Here is a 20,782-nt window from a genome sequence, read left to right as displayed (position 1 = left end):
CAAAGTCTATTCTCAACCCCATTTTTTGACATTGTTGCACTATTTTCTTTGGCACATTCCCTATATATTCTATAGGCATGGGCACAGAGTTGTGCACCTTATGTTGCTCTTTTAATCTGTCCCCCCTTGTGTGCTCTGTTGCAATTTTTTGAAGCATCTGAGTCGCTACTTCACCCATGTAACTATCACCGAGAAACCCATGAAAAGTTATTCCACGCATGAAATATTGTGAATCATGTGTTTTGAGTGTTTTTTCTTCAATTTTCTGTACCAGTTCATTGCTGATTACAGATACACTGCCACTTTTGTCATCACAACCACCACCACCACAGCCACCACTAACCACATTCTGTCCATACAGAGCACGGATTTTGTGATGAGTATCTTTACCTTTGAGATTTTCACCATTAAAAACTTTATTACAAAATAGATTTCACATTTGGAGGCCTTTAAATTGCAAGTCTCATTCTGAACAGTTACATAGGCAAATGTGGCTGTCTCACAATCACAACTCTAAAGCACATTGAATCTACTGTACGAGGCAGTGTAGTGTGCTTGCTCCCCTGTCCCCTCCCTTCCCAAGTTACACAAAAATTGAAATTATTTTCTAGTCAGCCTATTTTCATCGATGGAAGAAGACCATCGAACACATTACACACCTGGAACTTTTAAGAGAAGAAAATCAGGATGCTCATAATGTTTGCCTAAGAAATGTTAAAACGAAAATTATAACAATAACCAAAAGCAGCATAAATATTTTTTTCATTCTACAATGTTTAAAAACTAGCATTCTACGGATCGGAGCGTGGAATGTCAGAGCCCTTAATAGGGCAGGTAGGTTAGAAAATTTAAAAAGGGAAATGGATAGGTTAAAGTAAGATATAGTGGGAATTAGTGAAGTTCGGTGGCAGGAGGAACAAGACTTTTGGTCAGGTGAATACAGGGTTATAAATACAAAATCAAATAGGGGTAATGCAGGAGTAGGTTTAATAATGAATAAAAAAATAGGAGTGCGGGTAAGCTACTACAAACAGCATAGTGAACGCATTATTGTGGCCCAGATAGACACAAAGCCCATGCCTACTACAGTAGTACAAGTTTATATGCCAACTAGCTCTGCAGATGATGAAGAAATTGATGAAATGTATGATGAGATAAAAGAAATTATGCAGCTAGTGAAGGGAGACGAAAAATTAATAGTCATGGGTGACTGGAATTCGTCAGTAGGAAAAGGGAGAGAAGGAAACATAGTAGGTGATTATGGATTGGGGCTAAGAAATGAAAGAGGAAGCCGTCTGGTAGAATTTTGCACAGAGCATAACTTAATCATAGCTAACACTTGGTTCAAGAATCATAAAAGCAGGTTGTATACATGGAAGAATCCTGGAGATACTAAAAGGTATCAGATAGATTATATAGTAGTAAGACAGAGATTTAGGAATCAGGTTTTAAATTGTAGGACATTTCCAGGGGCAGATGTGGACTCTGACTACAATCTATTGGTTATGACCTGTAGGTTAAAACTGAAGAAACTGCAAAAAGGTGGGAATTTAAGGACAAGGGATCTGGATAAGCTGAAAGAACCAGAGGTTGTACAGAGTTTCAAGGAGAGCATAAGGGAACAATTGACAGCAATGGGGGAAAGACACACAGTAAAAGAAGAATGGGTAGCTCTGAGGGATGAAGTACTGAAGGCAGCAGAGGATAAAGTAGGTAAAAAGATGAGGGCTGCTAGAAATCCTTGGGTAACAGAAGAAATATTGAATTTAATTGATGAAAGGAGAAAATATAAAAATGCAGTAAATGAAGCAGGCAAAAAGGAATACAAACGTCTCAAAAATGAGATTGACAGGAAGTGCAAAATGGCTAAGCAGGGATGGCTAGAGGACAAATGTAAGGATGTAGAAGCTTATCTCACTAGGGGTAAGATAGATACTGCCTACAGGAAAATTAAAGAGACCTTTGGAGAGAAGAGAACCACGTGTATGAATATCAAGAGCTCAGATGGCAACCCAGTTCTAAGCAAAGAAGGGAAGGCAAAAAGGTGGAAGGAGTATATAGAAGGTTTATACAAGGGCGATGTACTTGAGGACAATATTATGGAAATGGAAGAGGATGTAGATGAAGACGAAATGGGAGGTAAGATACTGCGTGAAGACTTTGACAGAGCACTGAAAGACCTGAGTCGAAACAAGGCCCCCGGAGTAGACAACATTCCATTAGAACTACTGACGGCCTTGGGAGAGCCAGTCATGACAAAACTCTACCAGATGGTGAGCAAGATGTATGAGACAGGTGAAACACCCTCAGACTTCAAGAAGAATATAATAATTCCAATCCCAAAGAAAGCAGGTGCTGACAGATGTGAAAATTACCGAACTATCAGTTTAATAAGTCACAGCTGCAAAATACTAACGCGAATTCTTTACAGACGAATGGAAAAACTGGTAGATGCGGACCTCGGGGAGGATCAGTTTGGATTCCGTAGAAATGTTGGAACACGTGAGGCAATACTGACCTTACGACTTATCTTAAAAGAAAGATTAAGAAAAGGCAAACCTACGTTTCTAGCATTTGTAGACTTAGAGAAAGCTTTTGACAATGTTGACTAGAATACTCTCTTTCCAATTCTAAAGTTGGCAGGGGTAAAATACAGGGAGCGAAAGGCTATTTACAATTTCTACAGAAACCAGATGGCAGTTATAAGAGTCGAGGGGCATGAAAGGGAAGCAGTGGTTGGGAAAGGAGTGAGACAGGGTTGTAGCCTCTCCCCGATGTTATTCAATCTGTATATTGAGCAAGCAGTAAAGGAAACAAAAGAAAAATTTGGAGTAGGTATTAAAATTCATGGAGAAGAAGTAAAAACTTTGAGGTTCACCGATGACATTGTAATTCTGTCAGAGACAGCAAAGGACTTGGAAGAGCAGTTGAACAGAATGGACAGTGTCTTGAAAAGAGGATATAAGATGAACATCAACAAAAGCAAAACGAGGATAATGGAATGTAATCAAATTAAGTCGGGTGATGTTGAGGGAATTAGATTAGGAAATGAGACACTTAAAGTAGTAAAGGAGTTTTGCTATTTAGGAAGTAAAATAACTGATCATGGTTGAAGTAGAGAGGATATAAAATGTAGACTGGCAATGGCAAGGAAAGCGTTTCTGAAGAAGAGAAATTGGTTAACATCGAATATAGATTTATGCATCAGGAAGTCGTTTCTGAAAGTACACTCCTGGAAATTGAAATAAGAACACCGTGAATTCATTGTCCCAGGAAGGGGAAACTTTATTGACACGTTCCTGGGGTCAGATACATCACATGATCACTCTGACAGAACCACAGGCACATAGACACAGGCAACAGAGCATGCACAATGTCGGCACTAGTACAGTGTATATCCACCTTTCGCAGCAATGCAGGCTGCTATTCTCCCATGGAGATGATCATAGAGATGCTGGATGTAGTCCTGTGGAATGGCTTGCCATGCCATTTCCACCTGGCGCCTCAGTTGGACCAGCGTTCGTGCTGGACGTGCAGACTGCGTGAGACGACGCTTCATCCAGTCCCAAACATGCTCAATGGGGGACAGATCCGGAGATCTTGCTGGTCAGGGTAGTTGACTTACACCTTCTAGAGCACGTTGGGTGACATGGGATACATGCGGACGTGCATTGTCCTGTTGGAACAGCAAGTTCCCTTGCCGGTCTAGAAATGGTAGAACGATGGGTTCGATGACGGTTTGGATGTACCGTGCACTATTCAGTGTCCCCTCAACGATCACCAGAGGTGTACGGCCAGTGTAGGAGATCGCTCCCCACACCATGATGCCAGGTGTTGGCCCTGTGTGCCTCGGTCGTATGCAGTCCTGATTGTGGCGCTCACTTGCACGGCGCCAAACACGCATACGACCATCATTGGCACCAAGGCAGAAGCGACTCTCATCGCTGACTACGACACATCTCCATTCGTCCCTCCATTCACGCCTGTCGCGACACCACTGGAGGCGGGCTGCACGATGTTGGGGCGTGAGCGGAAAACGGCCTAACGGTGTGCGGGACCGTAGCCCAGCTTCATGGAGACGGTTGCGAATGGTCCTCGCCGATACCCCAGGAGCAACAGTGTCCCTAATTTGCTGGGAAGTGGCGGTGCGGTCCCCTACGGCACTGCGTAGGATCCTACGGTCTTGGCGTGCATCCGTGCGTCGCTGCGGTCCGGTCCCAGGTCGACGGGCACGTGCACCTTCCGCCGACCACTGGCGACAACATCGATGTACTGTGGAGACCTCACGCCCCACGTGTTGAGCAATTCGGCGGTACGTCCACCCGGCCTCCCGCATGCCCACTATACGCCCTCGCTCAAAGTCCGTCAACTGCACATACGGTTCACGTCCACACCGTCGCAGCATGCTACCAGTGTTAAAGACTGCGATGGAGCTCCGTATGCCACGGCAAACTGGCTGACACTGACGGCGGCGGTGCACAAATGCTGCGCAGCTAGCGCCATTCGACGGCCAACACCGCGGTTCCTGGTGTGTCCGCTGTGCCGTGCGTGTGATCATTGCTTGTACAGCCCTCTCACAGTGCCCGGAGCAAGTATGGTGGGTCTGACACACCGGTGTCAATGTGTTCTTTTTTCCATTTCCAGGAGTGTATTTGTTTGGAGTGTAGCCATGTATGGAAGTGAAACATGGACGATAACTAGTTTGGACAAGAAGAGAATAGATGCTTTCGAAATGTGGTGCTACAGAAGAATGCTGAAGATTAGATGGGTAGATCACGTAACTAATGAGGAGGTATTGAATAGGATTGGGGAGAAGAGAAGTTTGTGGCACAACTTGACTAGAAGAAGTGATCGGTTGGTAGGACATGTTTTGAGGCATCAACGGATCACAAATTTAGCATTGGAGGGCAGTGTGGAGGGTAAAAATCGTAGAGGGAGACCAAGAGATGAATACACCAAGCAGATTGAGGAGGATGTAGGTTGCAGTAGGTACTGGGAGATGAAGCAGCTTGCACAGGATAGAGTAGCATGGAGAGCTGCATCAAACCAGTCTCAGGACTGAAGACAACAACAACAACAACATGTTTAAAAATGGATAAGAAAAGGGGCATAATTCGACTATCAGTATCAATCATCTCAGCATTAATCTGGAATGATTTCTGAAAAGTGTGGAAAATCTAAACTCGGTGGCTGGATTAGATAAATAAGCTGCAATCCTCTTTTCGTGAACAGTATTTTCTACTTTTCAGTTCATTTTCAGAACTATGATTATTATACCCCAATTAAGTTGACCTGATATATTTAGGAAATACAAAGGGTTTTGCAGCAGAATGGCCTTCAATCTGGGTTCAAAACTGAAGTACCTAATGACAATGTATGCAAAATGGCAGAATTTAGAAATGTAAATGAAATAAGGAAGGAAAACATTTATTTTCTATTGTATGCCATTTTGACCAGAAAGTAGTACATGCCCTTCCAGTTTTTGTTTCTTTTGGGTCTGCTTCTGTAGCCAATTGAACAGTGTGGGTTACTGCCGTGCAGTATGTGGGGGACTCAGGTTCAATTCTCGGTACTGCCAGAGATTTTTCCTTGGTGAGTGCACTCGCTTCGTGATACTGCTTCACCGAGTAGTATCAGTACCAGGTCTGCTAATCTAACGAGCATCTCAACGATGCTACTTGCTGCAGAGGGCGCAGCAGGCAACTGGATCAGATTGGCTGTTAGTGGCCGGAACTGCAAAGCTTTCCTTTTCCCTGTCATTTCAGTTTTTAAGAAAAGCTACATAACAGATATACGGAACTGAAAACATTGACATAAATTTGTTGTACAATTATGGACCATATTTTGTGCTCACACATGAGGAATAAGTTACAAAGCGCCAATAACTACTCCTTTTTTTGGTAATCTTCTGGGCCCGCTGTGTAATAAATGTCTTTCAAGGACATAATATATTTATATAACTAGTTATTCTGCTATGCATATTATTTTCATTTTAACTGTAGGCCTATTTTGGATGTACAGCCATAATCAGGTTATCTGTAATGAAACATCTCATAAATTGTGGTACATCTATTGTATTACAAGTAAGTTACTTATGAATAATGTGACTTTACATATGTTTTCAAGTCACAACTTCCATGCAATATCGTTGTTTCTGTCGCTGTCCATTTGTTACTGATTATATTTTATATAAATGTGGAAACAATAACCAGTTTTGTGGTATGTTCTGACTTTTCTTTTAGGAGTATTCTGAAATAAGTTTTAGTCTGATGAGTTGTCCAATGTCTTATGCAAAAGATACTTTTGTAAACAACAGAACCAATAAATACAGTACAATACAAAATACATTTAGTGACAGCAGATGTGACATATGATCAGTGATTTTGTTATTTCTGTTGCTGTCTATTTGGTTACAAATTATATTCTTTTGTTGTTATTCTAGCAGCAATCAGCTGTGTGTTACTGTCTGAAATGTTATTAATCATGGTCAGAAATAAACTTAGTTCCCAGCTGAAATTTTGTGACAGGAATTATGTCAGACAATCAGCAATATTGTATGGTTACATGCACTTGTTGCACTTGTTGACAATTCTACCTGTGATGTTATTGGGTTATACTGAATGGATATCTGTTTTATTTAAGTTAAATTTTGTCTCTGGTTGTATTATGGTTTATCCTGGATCTTGGTGGACGACGTCACTAAAGTTTTTGATAAAGTGTTTATATTTCAGATCAATTTGTTTATTTGTCACAACTGCTGTCGCTAACTGTCAACTACAAACTAAGACTCATTTATCAACACTACTACCAGAAAAGTCAGAACATTCCATAAAACATTTACATAAAATATAATCAGTAACAAATAGACAGCAACATAAACAATACTACATGGAAGTCAGGACTTGAAAATGTATGTAAAATGATATTATTCACAAGTAACTTACATGTAATGCAACAAATATACCAAAATGTATAAGATGTTCTGTTACAGATCATCTGATGATGGGTTTTGTCATAAAATTCAGTTCAGTTTTGCGTAATAAATAAGACATGAGTTGCCAGAACCTATACCACTATGTCAAGACAAGACATTGTTTAAAGTTGTTTACAAAAATCTTGAAAAGTTCTTGACCAACTTACTTCAAATTTTTACACAATGCTTTAATGAATATTTGGATGGACAAAGGCTATACATTTTTAATATACGAGGAGCATTTGAAAAATCCGTGCAAAGTGTGAGAGATGGCCCACCGATGCGTATCAAGATCATGTTTAGTTAGTACCATCTTTGGAAAGAATGCACAGCAAGTTTCAGCCATATTGGTCTATTCCTTTGTGTTTAGCATTTGTGTGAACCAAGGAAGTCGAGTGGCTGTCAAAAATTGAACGAAAAAGAAATTCATGTGGTGATTAAACATTACTTTCTGAAAGGCAAAACGCCTCAGGAGACTAAAGAGAAGCTTGATAAACATTACAGTGACTCTGCACCTTTGATTAGAACAGTTTATAAGTGGTTTCAAAATTTTCGGAGTGGCCATATTGGCACAAGTGATGCTGGACATTCTGGACGCCCTGTGGATGGTACGACTCCAGAAATCATTGATAAAATCCATGATTTGGTGATGGATGACAGAATAGTTTAGGTGCATGAGATTGCTAGTGCTGTGGGCATCTCGATTGAATGGGTAGATAATATTTAGCATAAACATTTGGACATGAGAAAGCTATCCGCAAGATGGGTTCCATGATTGCTCACTCTTGACAAAAAACGGAATTGTGTGAAGTGTTGCAAGGATGGTTTGCAGCTGTTCAGGAAGAACCTGCAGGACTTTAAGTGTTGTTTCGTCACTGTGGGAATCTAAACAATGGGTTACCAAAAAAGACAAAGACCATTCCTTCGCCCGGAAAGGTTATGGCGACTCTCTTCTGATATTCGCAATAGATAATCCTCATTTACTATCTGGAAAAGGGTAAAACTATATTCATCATTATTGGACCATTTGAAAACCAAGCTGCAAGAAAAACGCCGGCAATTGAACCGCAAAAAAGTCATTTTCCATCACGATAATGCATCAGCACAGACCTCAGCAGTTGTGGTCACAAAATTAATGGAAATAGGATTCCAACTCAATTCACATCCCCTCTATTCTTCAGACTTGGCTCCCTTAGACTACTATTTGTTCCCCAATTTGAAGAAATGGTGGCGGGACAAAGATTTTATTCAAATGTGGAAGTGATTGCAGCAACTAATAGCTATTTTGCAGACTTGGACAATTCCTATTATTCAGAAGGAATCAACGTATTAGAACAGCATTGGACAAAGTGTATAAGTCTAAAAGGAGACTATGTCGAAAAATAAAAAAGGTTTACCTCAAACACGTAAGTAGTTTTTATTTTTGCACGGACTTTTCAAATCTCTATTGTATAACTATACACATGACATATAAAGGCAAAATATTGATAGCACGTATCTGGAAAAATTCTTGACCAATTTACTTCAATTTTTTTACACAATATTCTGATAAATGTTTGGATGGTTACAGGCTACATACTTTTTAATACCCCAGTGAATCAAAACATTAGGTCACATGTTTAATAGCATGTTGTTCCTCTCTTCAAACACAGTACGACAGAGATTCTGCTTGGCACGGATACTACAAGTCGTTAACAGGAGTCCAGAAGTATGTGTACCAGATGTCTACATACAGATCAAGCAATTACTGCAAATTACAGTATGGTGGTTTAAGAGCACACAACTGACCCTCAGTGTGTGTTCCAATGGGTACAGATCGGGCACATTTGTTGGCCAAGACAGCAATGTGAATTCACTATAACACCCATCAAACCAGTGTAGCATGATTCTGACCTTGCAACAAGGACAGCTATCCTGCTGGAAGATGTCACTGCTGGAGGGGGACACTTAATTTAAAAATGTAGTGATGCAGGTGGCTCACAAAAATGTTCACACAATTCACTGTTGTGATGGTGCCTTCAATTAGCACCACAGATCCCATGGATGCCCAACTCAATGTGCCCCATAGAATAAGTCTGCCCTCACCAGTCTTCACCTGCGGTGCGGTGCATGTTTCATACAGCCATTCGCCTGGATCACATTGTGTAAGGACCCAACCATTGACCTAGTGTAACAAGAAATGAGAGTCATTTGGCACACTTATGTTGATTCACGGCGAAAACTCTGTGATGCCGAGCCCACTCCAATCATAAATGATGATGTTGGGTCAACACAGAAACACTTAGGGGTTGTGTGATGTGAAGCTCCATGTTCAACAATGGCCTTTGACCAGTGTGCTCCGATACAATTTTGCATCCACCAGTAATTAACTCTGTCAGGTCAGTCACAGATCACTGAATACTCTGGATTACACAGTGGCGGATCCTCCAACCACAACATTTTGTGATGAGATGTGGCCGTCCAACACCATACAACCTACTCATTATTTAAACATCCTTCACCTCTTTCCATAGGTGCTGAAGAGGCGACAAGCTTCACCATTTCAGACATTCTCGTTCCCATCTGTAGTGGCACAACAATGTGCCCTTTGTCAAAACTGCTTATCTCAGTGAACATCCGGATTTGCAGCCCACATCTTCACTATAACAACTGCCCAATTGTGTCTGTTCCACTTACATTCTTTCATTACTGCGTAGCGTGCCTGAAACACCATCAGGAGGCATTGAGCCTCACGGTGGGCAGTGGTCGTAATGTTTAGGCTCATCAGTGTATATATGGTATATAAATATATAAATAATATATAAAGGAGAAACATCATTAGCAAAAATCTTGAAAAGTTCTTGACCAATTTATTTCATATTTTTATATTATACTTTAATAAACATTCATACTTTTAAACAACAATGTACAAGTTTTTCTGCTAAAACTGACTGCGAGAAGGAAAATGCTGTTTTGTGAAAAGTGCAGTTTCATTTGCTTTCTTGCAGTCAGTTTTAACTATGATATCAGGGCATTAAACTACTGGACAAATTGTTTCTCCCATATATATTGTTTCTCCATGTAGATCAACATACTTTTAAAGGAAAACTATATACAGAAATGAGGTTCTGATCTGCTTTCTGTCTCACAGTCAGTTTTAAGAGAAAATAGAAAAGTTCTATTTATAGCTCACCAGCTTATGATTATAATACTAATACAGAAACTTTATAATTGTGGAAAACTTTGTAATCCTACCCATTTTCAGATTAGATCTATGCAAAATACTGTCACTGAAGCCATTCATTTTAAGTGACTTCAGTTTCCAATCAAGGTTTTGTTTGCAATAACAATCAACCAGACTCAAGGTCAGAGAGAGGAGGAAGAGAGAGAGAGAGAGAGAGAGAGAGAGAGAGAGAGAGAGAGAGAGAGAGAGAGAGAGATTGGGGGGGGGGGGAGATGGACATGGGGGAGGGGGGAGGAAATGGACATGGAGGGGGGGAAGAGGAGATTAGGATGTATATCCATTTTCCTTACATGTTTAACAATTGTGAAACATCACCAGGTTCACTAGTACTAAATAAAGCATGCCATTGGATTGAAGACTTTTGGGCCAGGGGAGGCACGATCAGAAGTGAATCAATACCATGTCTTGTATATGAGGGTGAACTTATAAGCCTGTAACATTTCCATGAAACAGACAGAAATTTTGTTAACTTGCACAACAGAACATTTGTATTGCAAATTGTTTGTCGGTACCTATCTTAAGAAAAAGAACTCAGTATGTAAGAATCTCTTGTGGGTTTTGGAACTGATAGTGTCACAAACCTGTTACTTTTCCTGGGTTAAAATCTCTTGGTGGTGAGAAATTTTCCATTCCAGGACCGGGCCTGCAATGTAAAAGCAAGACATAAATATTAAACAAAATAGGCCACAGATACATTATTCTGCAATGAAAATTATTTGCAATACAATGAACTTTTCAGCGTTCCATGTTATTTACTGAAACATTCTCAATTAGTTTAACAATGTATATGATAAAATTATGTGCTTTGATATGTGACAAGGAAGATAATCACAGTTAAGTGCAACCAAATTAAACTTTTATCTTTTTTATTGGTGTAAACAGTTAATACCCTTGTTTTTGAGAGTGCTGAACACAAAACAGTCATTAAAATGCAAGTTTTGTGAAAGGTTCTTTCCCCTATTTCAACTTTTCAGCACTGCCCTTAATACAGAATGCACCTTGCATAATTTATGAGAATTGTGTGACCTGTGTGTAACATTTAGTGGCACATGCCTCTAGAAAACTACCAAGGGCTTGTCAACGTCATGCTATTCAGAATTAATGCTGTATTGCCATCCAAAGATGGACCAACTTGTCATTAGGCATGTGGTAGCAGCATTTTGGTTTATCAGTGTACTTTGTTTATCAAGATACACAAGTGACAACCATTTATATGATTTGACATTCTTCTCATGTATGGGAACAGCAAATGGCACAGGCGATCTTCTGGAATTAAACAGAGAAAGCACACCTGGGGCATAAGATACCTAACACATTAGGGACTCAGGACTGTAGGTCAGATGTTATTGTTCACTTTCATAGTTCACCTTAATGTTCATCTTCATTATTACCGCCACTATCACCACGACGACTGCTGCCTGCTGACACCATAAACCTCCACCCCCCCTTTTCATTGACATGACATCAACCATCCCCTATCCCCTGCCACACAAAGGCCACCTCTAGACTTTTCCATCTAATCTTGTATTTGTCAATGTTTACTCTGATTCAGTTCATATCCATGAAGGTCATCTTTCATCATGGATTACAGAACATGAGTGAAAGAATGGACAATACTTAAAGCAATGGCAGAGCAAATATGTTACAAAATTCAATGTATAAGGTCTTTGGCTACAAAAATATTAGTATTCATTAGTGCTGGCAGGGTGCAATTACTGGCGTTCTTCTTACATGGATAGAATCTTACCTTTATAACAGAAAACAAAGGTTCAATTTCATAAACTCCTCCATAGGAATAAAATGAAATTTATAAGAGGGACCACATAACATGGTGTTAAAAAGGTTCATTACTGGGCTACCTTGAATTTTTAATCAACCAACACTTTGAAAATGGACATGGCAGATTCCCCCTCACCCCTCCCCATCTTCCATGTTGTCTTTACTGCTGACATTAAACCCTAATATTCCTTCAGTGTTTCATGCTTGTAAACTATATAATTAACACAATGCTGGTATTAAAAATGCAGTGTTTCCTGGTGACACAAGCATACTTCACAATGACAAAATTCAATCGTATTAGGCACAACCCAGACTGCAGCTGAAAGTGCCTGCTACTGGTTCATAGCAAACAATTCAGTTCACACAAAACTTGTACTTAATTTCAAACACATACAAAAGGCATCCATGAACCACAGATAGACTTGAATGGCCATACACTAAATGAAACATTGTTTGTAGAAATTCTTCAGTTCTGGCACTAAATAGTCACTAAGTAAATAAACTAATTTAGAATTAGTAGCTTGATATTTACATGATTAGACTAATACTAAAAAGAATCCACTTCTATAAAAGAATGAGACTAGTTCACAACACACTACTAATTGTCATATAACTTAACAATGCTACATGCTAGGTAGCTACAGGAATTTTCAATGCTTTAATATAAATAACCAGTTACGTCCAGATGCTAGAGGGTTATGAGCATCCGAGGGATACTGAAGTAAACCAGGAGGTTTCAAAGGCACAATTTAACTATATTCATCAGTAGCAAGTACAGTTGAGTGCACCCTGCAGTTGGTGAACAAATCTCCAGCCAATCAGGAGGGTCACGGTAGTTGAACAGGGATGGAACAGAGTCCGAGAAACCATTAGGACAGACGAATTAAAAAAGATGTCAAGCTCCGCTTGGAATCAGGATGAGAAAGGTATAATGCCTCTCCCTGACTGCCTGGTCTCAGAATGCGATTCCTGTCCCATTCACCCCACTGGTAACTCAGACAGTGCATGGGAAAGCTTTGTCAGTCAGGATCCTTTACAGAACAAACCACTTTCATACTGAAGTGGTAGATGGGTCTAGTACGTAGGCCACAAAAGGTGGTACTGAAGTAAAGGCAGTGTCAATTTTGAATCAACAATAAAATAGTCCATTAGCCCCTAGACTGGGGGTGGCTTGCACAGATAACCCATAGAAGGAATGATAGCTTTTTATCTTTTTGTTTTAACTGTTATATTGGAGCTTGTTTAAAGCCTTTGTACTCTGCTACATATTTCCCCTCTAAAGAAATGATTCTTGTGTGTCATATTTAAATAACACATATCACAGAGCAGCTGAAACTGACTTTTATTGTCAGCAGCAAAAAGCAGTACCTAAGAAACATACTGGAAGTGAATCTACAATTAAAATATCCATAAAGAGACCTCTTTAATATGCAAAGTTACCTGCTTTACACAGTATTCCTACAGCTTGTTTCTGCTGAATTGTTACATGATCTACTTCTTGTGCACTGTCCCAGAAGATAATTCTCTGGATGAAAGGTAAAATATGAGGTCTGTTCAAAAAATTCCGAAATATTCATAACTTCCACCAATCATGTGTTGGAGCGAAATGTGGTTTGCATCTCTGCACATGCCTATGTTTAATGTGTAACTGCCAGAAGTTTCATTGTTGTATGTCCGTTAATTATTGTTCATTACTGTGTTAAGTAGAACGTTCTCACACAGTTTACAATTTCACAGTTCAAGACGGAAGTGTTAGATGAGCACATGTCTGCATTAAGTTTTGTGCAAAACTCAAGAAAACCTTTACAGAGACACACCAAATGATGCAGGAAACCTAAAGTGATTTGTATTTAAACCATACTTGGTGTTATGAATGGTTCACATAGGTTAAAAATTGCCACACAGAAGTTAAAGATGATCCTCATTCAAGCCACCTTTTGATGTTTACTGACAACATTCTAACAGGTGTAAGAGAGGAAGAAGCTACAAGCAAGTGATGCTAAGGACAGAGAGATATCGAGAATGTCCAGTTGAGACTGGTCTACTAAAAGAAGATTAGTATGGTATTTGTTTGTACCTACCAAGATGAATGTGTTTGATTTCAGTGATTCCCATGTGAAGTTCTGACAAGCAGAACACACCTGCAGACGTTCTATCTGCTGCTTCACCCGTAGTAAGTGTGATATTAAACTATAGCTGAATGAACGCACCTTCTGCTACTTTCCTTTTACTGATGGCTGCTTTTTTCTGTATGTGTTTCTGTTGCATCATGTGATTTTTTTGCACTCACAAACTTTATCCACAATGCTACACATATTTAATTGTCTTCACGTATATTAGGTATATATACTGTTTACCCCAGAACATCTGTTGTGGCATTTCTGTGAACTGCAGTCTCAAAGCTACCTATTCTGTTCCTATGCATCTGAGTTTCAGTTCAGCATAGTGCAGATGGAATGTGCAGTTTAGTGGAACCGGTTTTTCTCTTCAGGAATTTGTGGATTGTTCCACACATCTCACAGAACTTACTAGTTTCGTCATACTGTTCTTTCTCTATTGACATTTGCATGCACATAATGTTTAACGTTCTCTAGGGTGATGGCATGAGAACACTACAATAACCACACTATCATTTTCATTTTCTGAAAAAAGAATATGTGGTTCTGAAAAGTAGGATTGCTGTTATTCATTTTTACGCATGCATTCCGGCATTACTAAGAGTTGCGCTTCCTGAAGAGAAGATCCAACAGCCCATCTGTCTTTTCGTGCATTAAACAATGTAAAGCTTTTATTTTAATTCTGGCACAAGTCTATGACTACTATATGAATAATACAAAACAATTTATACAGTACATACAAATTACTCCTAACCAGCCAAAATTATGTGCTGTTAATAAAACAGGAGTGAAAATTACTGGGTATTAAGAAGATAAATCCGATGAAAAGATTAGACTACACAGTGCACTGCAATAACATTGCTTTCTACATTAATTACCCATGTCCTTGATGTCCCTGACAGTCGATGCCCATACCTGGCTCCCGTTTGATTTCTGATGGATCCCATGATGGATGTCCATGAATCTGCAACAGTTAAATCTCCAGTTTATTTTGATTCTGTTGAGAGGAGAATAAAAGAGTGAAATCTACATGTATACATAAAAAAGTGTCAAATAGTGAACTGTCGTCTTGATTTCAAAATCAGCAGTTACTCCACTGAAATTTAATGAACTGGATGAGGCAGCAAAGAAGAGAACAATTCTGTCAAAACACAAAACTGCTGACAACCAACATGGTCCCCAGAACAAACTGAAAACAATATCATGGAATGCAGTTTCCCAGTCTTTTTATAACAAAGCAAGCTTCAGACTATCCGGTCATGGATAATAGAATTTGCAAATTATCTGTGCACTATTACACCATTTAATAAAAAATGAACCTTAAGTAGTTTTTACAATTAGAGTGAATTTTTTTGCTTGGAAAACAGGTTTCTGCTTGAAGGGATTTAGTTGACAACAATATCTAGGAGTGGTTAGATAGAAATACCTAAGAATTGGGATCTGAGCAGCTACGTGATGATATAGTGAACAACGTGTGTTCGGAAGAGAAAGCAAGTGAAAACAGCTCACTATCATCAACATTGGGCAGTGAAATGTGTTGATGTGTTATTAGAGTATGCAACACAACATTAACTGGACTATACTGATGTTTTGACTCTCCAGAAAATGACAACTGCCACTATGAAAAAGGTGAATAAAAACAGAAAAAGGAAAAATGAAAGGATTAATTTTTCCTGGTAATACACAGAAAGTAAGTGATAAAATAGAGCGTGTTCTAAATGTAAATTTGTAAATAAGTTAACATTATTTGGTAACTAACACTTAAGTAACACAGTAGAAAATGTGACATGCAGGCTAGCTTGTTTTGTAAATAGAGCAAATAGTAGTTTTCAGTAAAAGCATGTTTGTTTTGGATTGCCCTTGTTTTACAGTTATCTGTTCTGTTTTTGGTCTGAATTCAGATGAATAATTGAGAGCTTGCTGTAGGCCTACTTCATAAAGGCTGCCAAAGATATACAATTATTTCAGCACCCTATAGGCGTAAATGTTGTAAATAACATAGATATTGAAGATTTATTAAATTTTTTATTATTGAAGATGTCAGATTTCTTGTACTTCCCTTCATCTCCATCAATATGCTTCAAATAACAATAAAGTGTGCAGCAGTGAATGCTTTTAAGTTAACCATATACTAACATTTTTCTCCAGTTCCTTTCAGGGCTTGAAGGTGGCCAAAATGACAACTTATAAGCTCCTGAGGAAACCAATGTTATAATTTGACCTTCATAGTCCCTACACAAGTAATATATATGGAAAATATAATGTACCACTTAAAAGAGAGAAAGAAAAAAAACAAAAAAGCAGAAACAATTCTACTAATTTGTGGATGGTGATGATGACGATATTTGATTTGTGGTGCGCTCAACTGCACTGTCATCAGCACCTGTACATAGTCCCAATTTTTTTACACACTCCAATTTTTACACAGTCAAATCCAGCCACTGTCACGAATGATGATGATGATGAAATGATGAGGACAACATGAACACCCAGTCCCCAGGCAGAGAAAATCCCCAACCCAGCCGGGAATCGAACCCGGGATCCCGTGACCCAGAGACAGCAATGCTAGCCAGTAGACCATGAGCTGCGGACCAAAGTTTGTGGAGGAGGGGGTCTTGCAAGACGTTTATGCACTGGGATGACCATCTTATACGTGTGTAAGGGAACATCTCAACCAACAATACTGTCAGACTATTCACTGGACAATGTCCACTATGAGATGTAACTGGTTTATTAATATTTATTTTATGCTGCTAGGTTACCTTATGTAGAAAGAATAAACTTGTAATAATTTAGTTGACATGGAGGTTTTAAATAAATAAGTTAACCTACTGATGATACTACCACTGTCAATAACTGGGCTTAAGGGGGTAGGACGTCAAACGGGCCGACTTGGAGCAGGAGAGGCACCACAGGACATTTTAATTTCCACTGTCTATACTTTTACAAATAAATTCATAAAACTTTAACAGCATGACCAGGAAGGGTTCAGGACTCATACTCACAGCAGTGGAAGCTCAAAAATGTAAAAACCAGTTTTTTTACATGTGAAATTTCATCATTTTTTCACTTACTACTGGCTGCATTTGTTGCTATAGGTACAGTTTTCTTCCTAAGAAAGAGAGATTCTTCGATGACTTTTGCACAGCATACAAACCATAGATAAAGGTGTATGAAACTCTATTGGTTATTTACTTTATGAAAAAGTGAATAAACTGTTACATTTTAAACTTCATGTTCAAAAAAATTCAAATTTTATAGTTAATTATCTCAATTTTTCCACAGTTTTTAATAGATTGGGAAAATTTTAGAGTTTTGTACACCTGTAACTACTGTTTGTATGCTATGAAAAATTCATCGAACAATCTCTCTTACTTAGGAACAAAACTGTGCCTATAGCAACAAATGCAAACTGTGATGAATGTTAGTCCTAAGTCCTTCCTGGTCATGGTGACAAAGTTTTATGAATTTATTTGTAAAAGTATAGACAGTATAAATTAAAATGTCCTGTGGTGACGCTCCTGCTCCAAGTCGGCCCGTTTGACGTCCTACCCCCCTTAAAAATGCCGATCACCACATGAAGACAGAAACAAATTGCTACTCACTGTTCACAAATAATTTAGCTTTTAACGTAACATTTTATACCTGAGTTCTTCTCATAAACAGTTTCTAAGGATCTCAAGGGGAACCACGTCAAGTGTGTTGTCTCGTAGGCTGTTTGGCATTAACATTATACCAATGTTGAGATGTCATGACAATGCATATGAGTGTGTGAGGGATGGGTGGGGGGTGGGGAGAAGGAAGGAGGGATTTGGCGTGCATTCAATTATGCAGCTGAAAAATATATCAGTAATCAGTAATATTATTATTGTAAAAATGAATAAGGAAAGTAAAGTAAATATACCAATGATTTAAGTAATTTCTGCATGAAATAGTATGTATTTTATAAAGATCATCATTAGTTTCTATGTCATCTTTTTCTTTTAATACCTGTTGAGTCATATTAAGTATATTTGAAAGAATTCATGGCATTTTGTCCAGAGAAGTTGTTCTTCCATTATGAGAGCTGTTTCATAATGAATAAAACTGAATTGTCACTTAATTAATTTTAAAATATTCAGTAGAAATTAATCAGTATAAATAAAATTAACCGCCTTATGATACACTACCATTAGTCTGCATCATTGCTAGTACAACTATATGGAAGTGATTAGCCCATTCCAAAATGAAATGACTGAATTTTTAGCAAGGATGGAAACTATAAAATGGAAACATTGTAGTACACACTCTGGGATGAACATATATAATATGTTTTTCTCGTATCCTAGTGAGATGGTGAAAACTGTGCATCATACCTGAGCACCTGGATCTTGCCCTACAGATGCAAGCTGGCACTGCATTCTTGCAAGGGGTTCGTTCTTAATACACAGGCCGTCGGCCACCGGCCCCAAATGATGTTCTGAGAGTTTATTCTTCCATGTACGCAGGTCTTCGCCTTCCTGACAAAATGGACAGCGTTATTATTTTTTATTATAGCCTGACGGTGAACCAAATTTAAAATTATATGTGTAAACAGGAACTCTTAAGGAATAGGCAATTAATTTGCGGCTAATAGTCTGTAAATCGCGATCATCATTTTCACATTTTACGGTCTGCCTACTCCCACGTCTTTTATGTACGTTACCTAGATTTATCTTCTACACTAATATCAAATCAACAGCATAGGCCTATAACTGTCAAATGACGAAATTGTGGACATCACAAAACTCGCTCATGGTTGTTTTGATGCTACGAATACACAACAAAAATAGATACTGCAATGAAAGTTTGTAATTTACACGAACAACACTGTACACTGCATTTGTAATAAAACAAAAATATATACGTACAGTAAGGTAATGTATGTTGGTAAGGCAGGTTCACAAACTAACCATAACGCTTTACGACTCAGGTCTTCATTACGCGAAGGTTTTTGTTAATGCGTAGCAGAATATGGGTCAGAAATCCTTGCGGTAAAAAATGATATTTCTCACCAAACAAATAGCAAAACAAAAGATCACAGTACTTTCACTTTCAAGCTTTAGCGTAACACCGTCTCTTGACGACACTCGCCATATTTACAGCCTTTTTTTTTACGATACCGGAATTATATTAAAAAAAACTCTACTAGTGCGCATATCGCTACCTCACTCTAACCTTTCAAAGCAATTCATCAATTCCTAATGAGAATGAAATACAGTTGTGATGGTTTATTGGTACGTACTTGGCTTAAATGATGTTAGTAACAGTATATTTTTTGCAGTAATGGTTACTTGTGACTTTTAAAATGTTATAAAGTTTGTATTTCTGCGAATCTTATAACCTTAAAAGAAATATTACGTCTAGAATAACAAACTTGCAGATTACTAACTATTCAGTTACGTGCGTCTGCTCTTTCTCTCCTGTTTGGGGTACAGTATGTTGACTAAACGATTAACAGTCTACGAAGTACATACGCCTATATATGTGAGGTTTTATTTAGCCACAGTTTTGTGATTAAACAAACTGTGACATTAAAAAGCTTCCCGAAAGTCTACTCCCGTCAGGTGAGAATGCGCGAAATCAGTTAATAGATGTAAGTGGAAATCATTCGTAGCTTCAATTGTGAACTTCTTTTTTATTTATCATCATAATCACACAGTGCGTTTGTATTCTTTTGTAACTTTAAATGGTAGAGTTTTCTTCGCCTTTTTCCATATCCGCGAAGCGGCTTCAACTATCTTACAGCCCTACAACTATATTTTACGGCGCATGCCACAGATGTTACACATAATTGTTATGCCAAAAACAAACACAACAAAACAAGCAGTTTCCCGCGTTCATGAGACAAAGATATACAACTATTCTCTGTACCCTCGAAATTAGCAATGGCTCGAAATTTGAATTGAAATGAACTCGCTCAATAAGTTAAGGTACTTACAATTTACAATTAGCCATGCTGGTTCAGTTATTTTTTGTGGTGGACGACCACAATAAACTGCGATAAGTATTAATGTAAATGCATTATAATATTTAAAAGAAAACCAGAATAAGATGCTGTATCGGTACTGGTATTTACGTTTCATAAATTATATGATAATAAGTGTATGTGGACGTAATAAGCGTAAATAAAAAATAAGTATAGTCCTGTCGACGATGAGATCATTGGTGACGGAAATAAGTTCGAATTAGATAAGGAAATTACCGTACTGCTTCGACAACTATTGTACAGTACCGGTACTTAAACAGTTTGCCAAAAGCCGATTCACGCCAGACGTATTACACAGTAGCGTCGCGGCGAACACTCCGTAATATGTATCAAATGGCAACATTTTTTGGAAGTTTTAATGTTGATCGGGCAAAGGTGGGTCTGAGTTAAACTACTGTCTGCGTTTGTGTTGGTTTTGCGGGAGCATATTAATAAGAAAAATATCCAAGTCCTTGCATTGTCACTAAAACAAACAAAACACCAAAATAAGCACTGTTAGGACGCAAAGGTCAAAATGTACTAATACATGTGAATAGGTCAACTTCCAGAATTAGCAGAAAGTTGTTCTTAATATTTCTGTTATATTCCATTAAAATAGAGAAAATTGGATATATTGGGTATGAATTGCGGAAAACTTTAATTTTATAGAACAATTTGGTTAGTCTCTTAACATATATATTAAT

At 38.4% G+C, this 20,782-nt stretch overlaps 1 protein-coding gene across 4 annotated transcripts in view; it reads right to left on the bottom strand.

Annotated features, from left to right (window-relative positions):
- The window catches only part of LOC126292133 (zinc finger protein 865-like), a 59,913-nt gene extending 39,979 nt beyond the window's left edge, over positions 1-19,934 (bottom strand). Inside the window, exons 1-4 of one of the 4 annotated variants that reach the window (XM_049985967.1) lie at positions 19,024-19,934; positions 18,448-18,591; positions 14,971-15,056; positions 10,778-10,839 (exon numbers count right to left, since the gene is read on the bottom strand). In XM_049985967.1, coding sequence (XP_049841924.1) covers positions 10,778-10,839; positions 14,971-15,056; positions 18,448-18,591; positions 19,024-19,026 — 295 coding nt within the window. In that variant the 5' untranslated portion in view covers positions 19,027-19,934. Of the gene's footprint in view, positions 1-10,777; positions 10,840-14,970; positions 15,057-18,447; positions 18,592-18,981 lie in introns of all 4 variants that reach the window. The other 3 variants (XM_049985969.1, XM_049985968.1, XM_049985970.1) reach the window with 3 other exon arrangements.
- Positions 19,935-20,782: the final 848 nt, after the last annotated feature.

This window comes from Schistocerca gregaria, chromosome 9 (genome assembly GCF_023897955.1).
Source record: "Schistocerca gregaria isolate iqSchGreg1 chromosome 9, iqSchGreg1.2, whole genome shotgun sequence".
Taxonomy (NCBI): domain Eukaryota; kingdom Metazoa; phylum Arthropoda; class Insecta; order Orthoptera; family Acrididae; genus Schistocerca; species Schistocerca gregaria.
The sequence above is the reverse complement of the archived record's forward strand: the minus strand, read 5'-3'. Positions and strand labels throughout refer to the sequence as shown.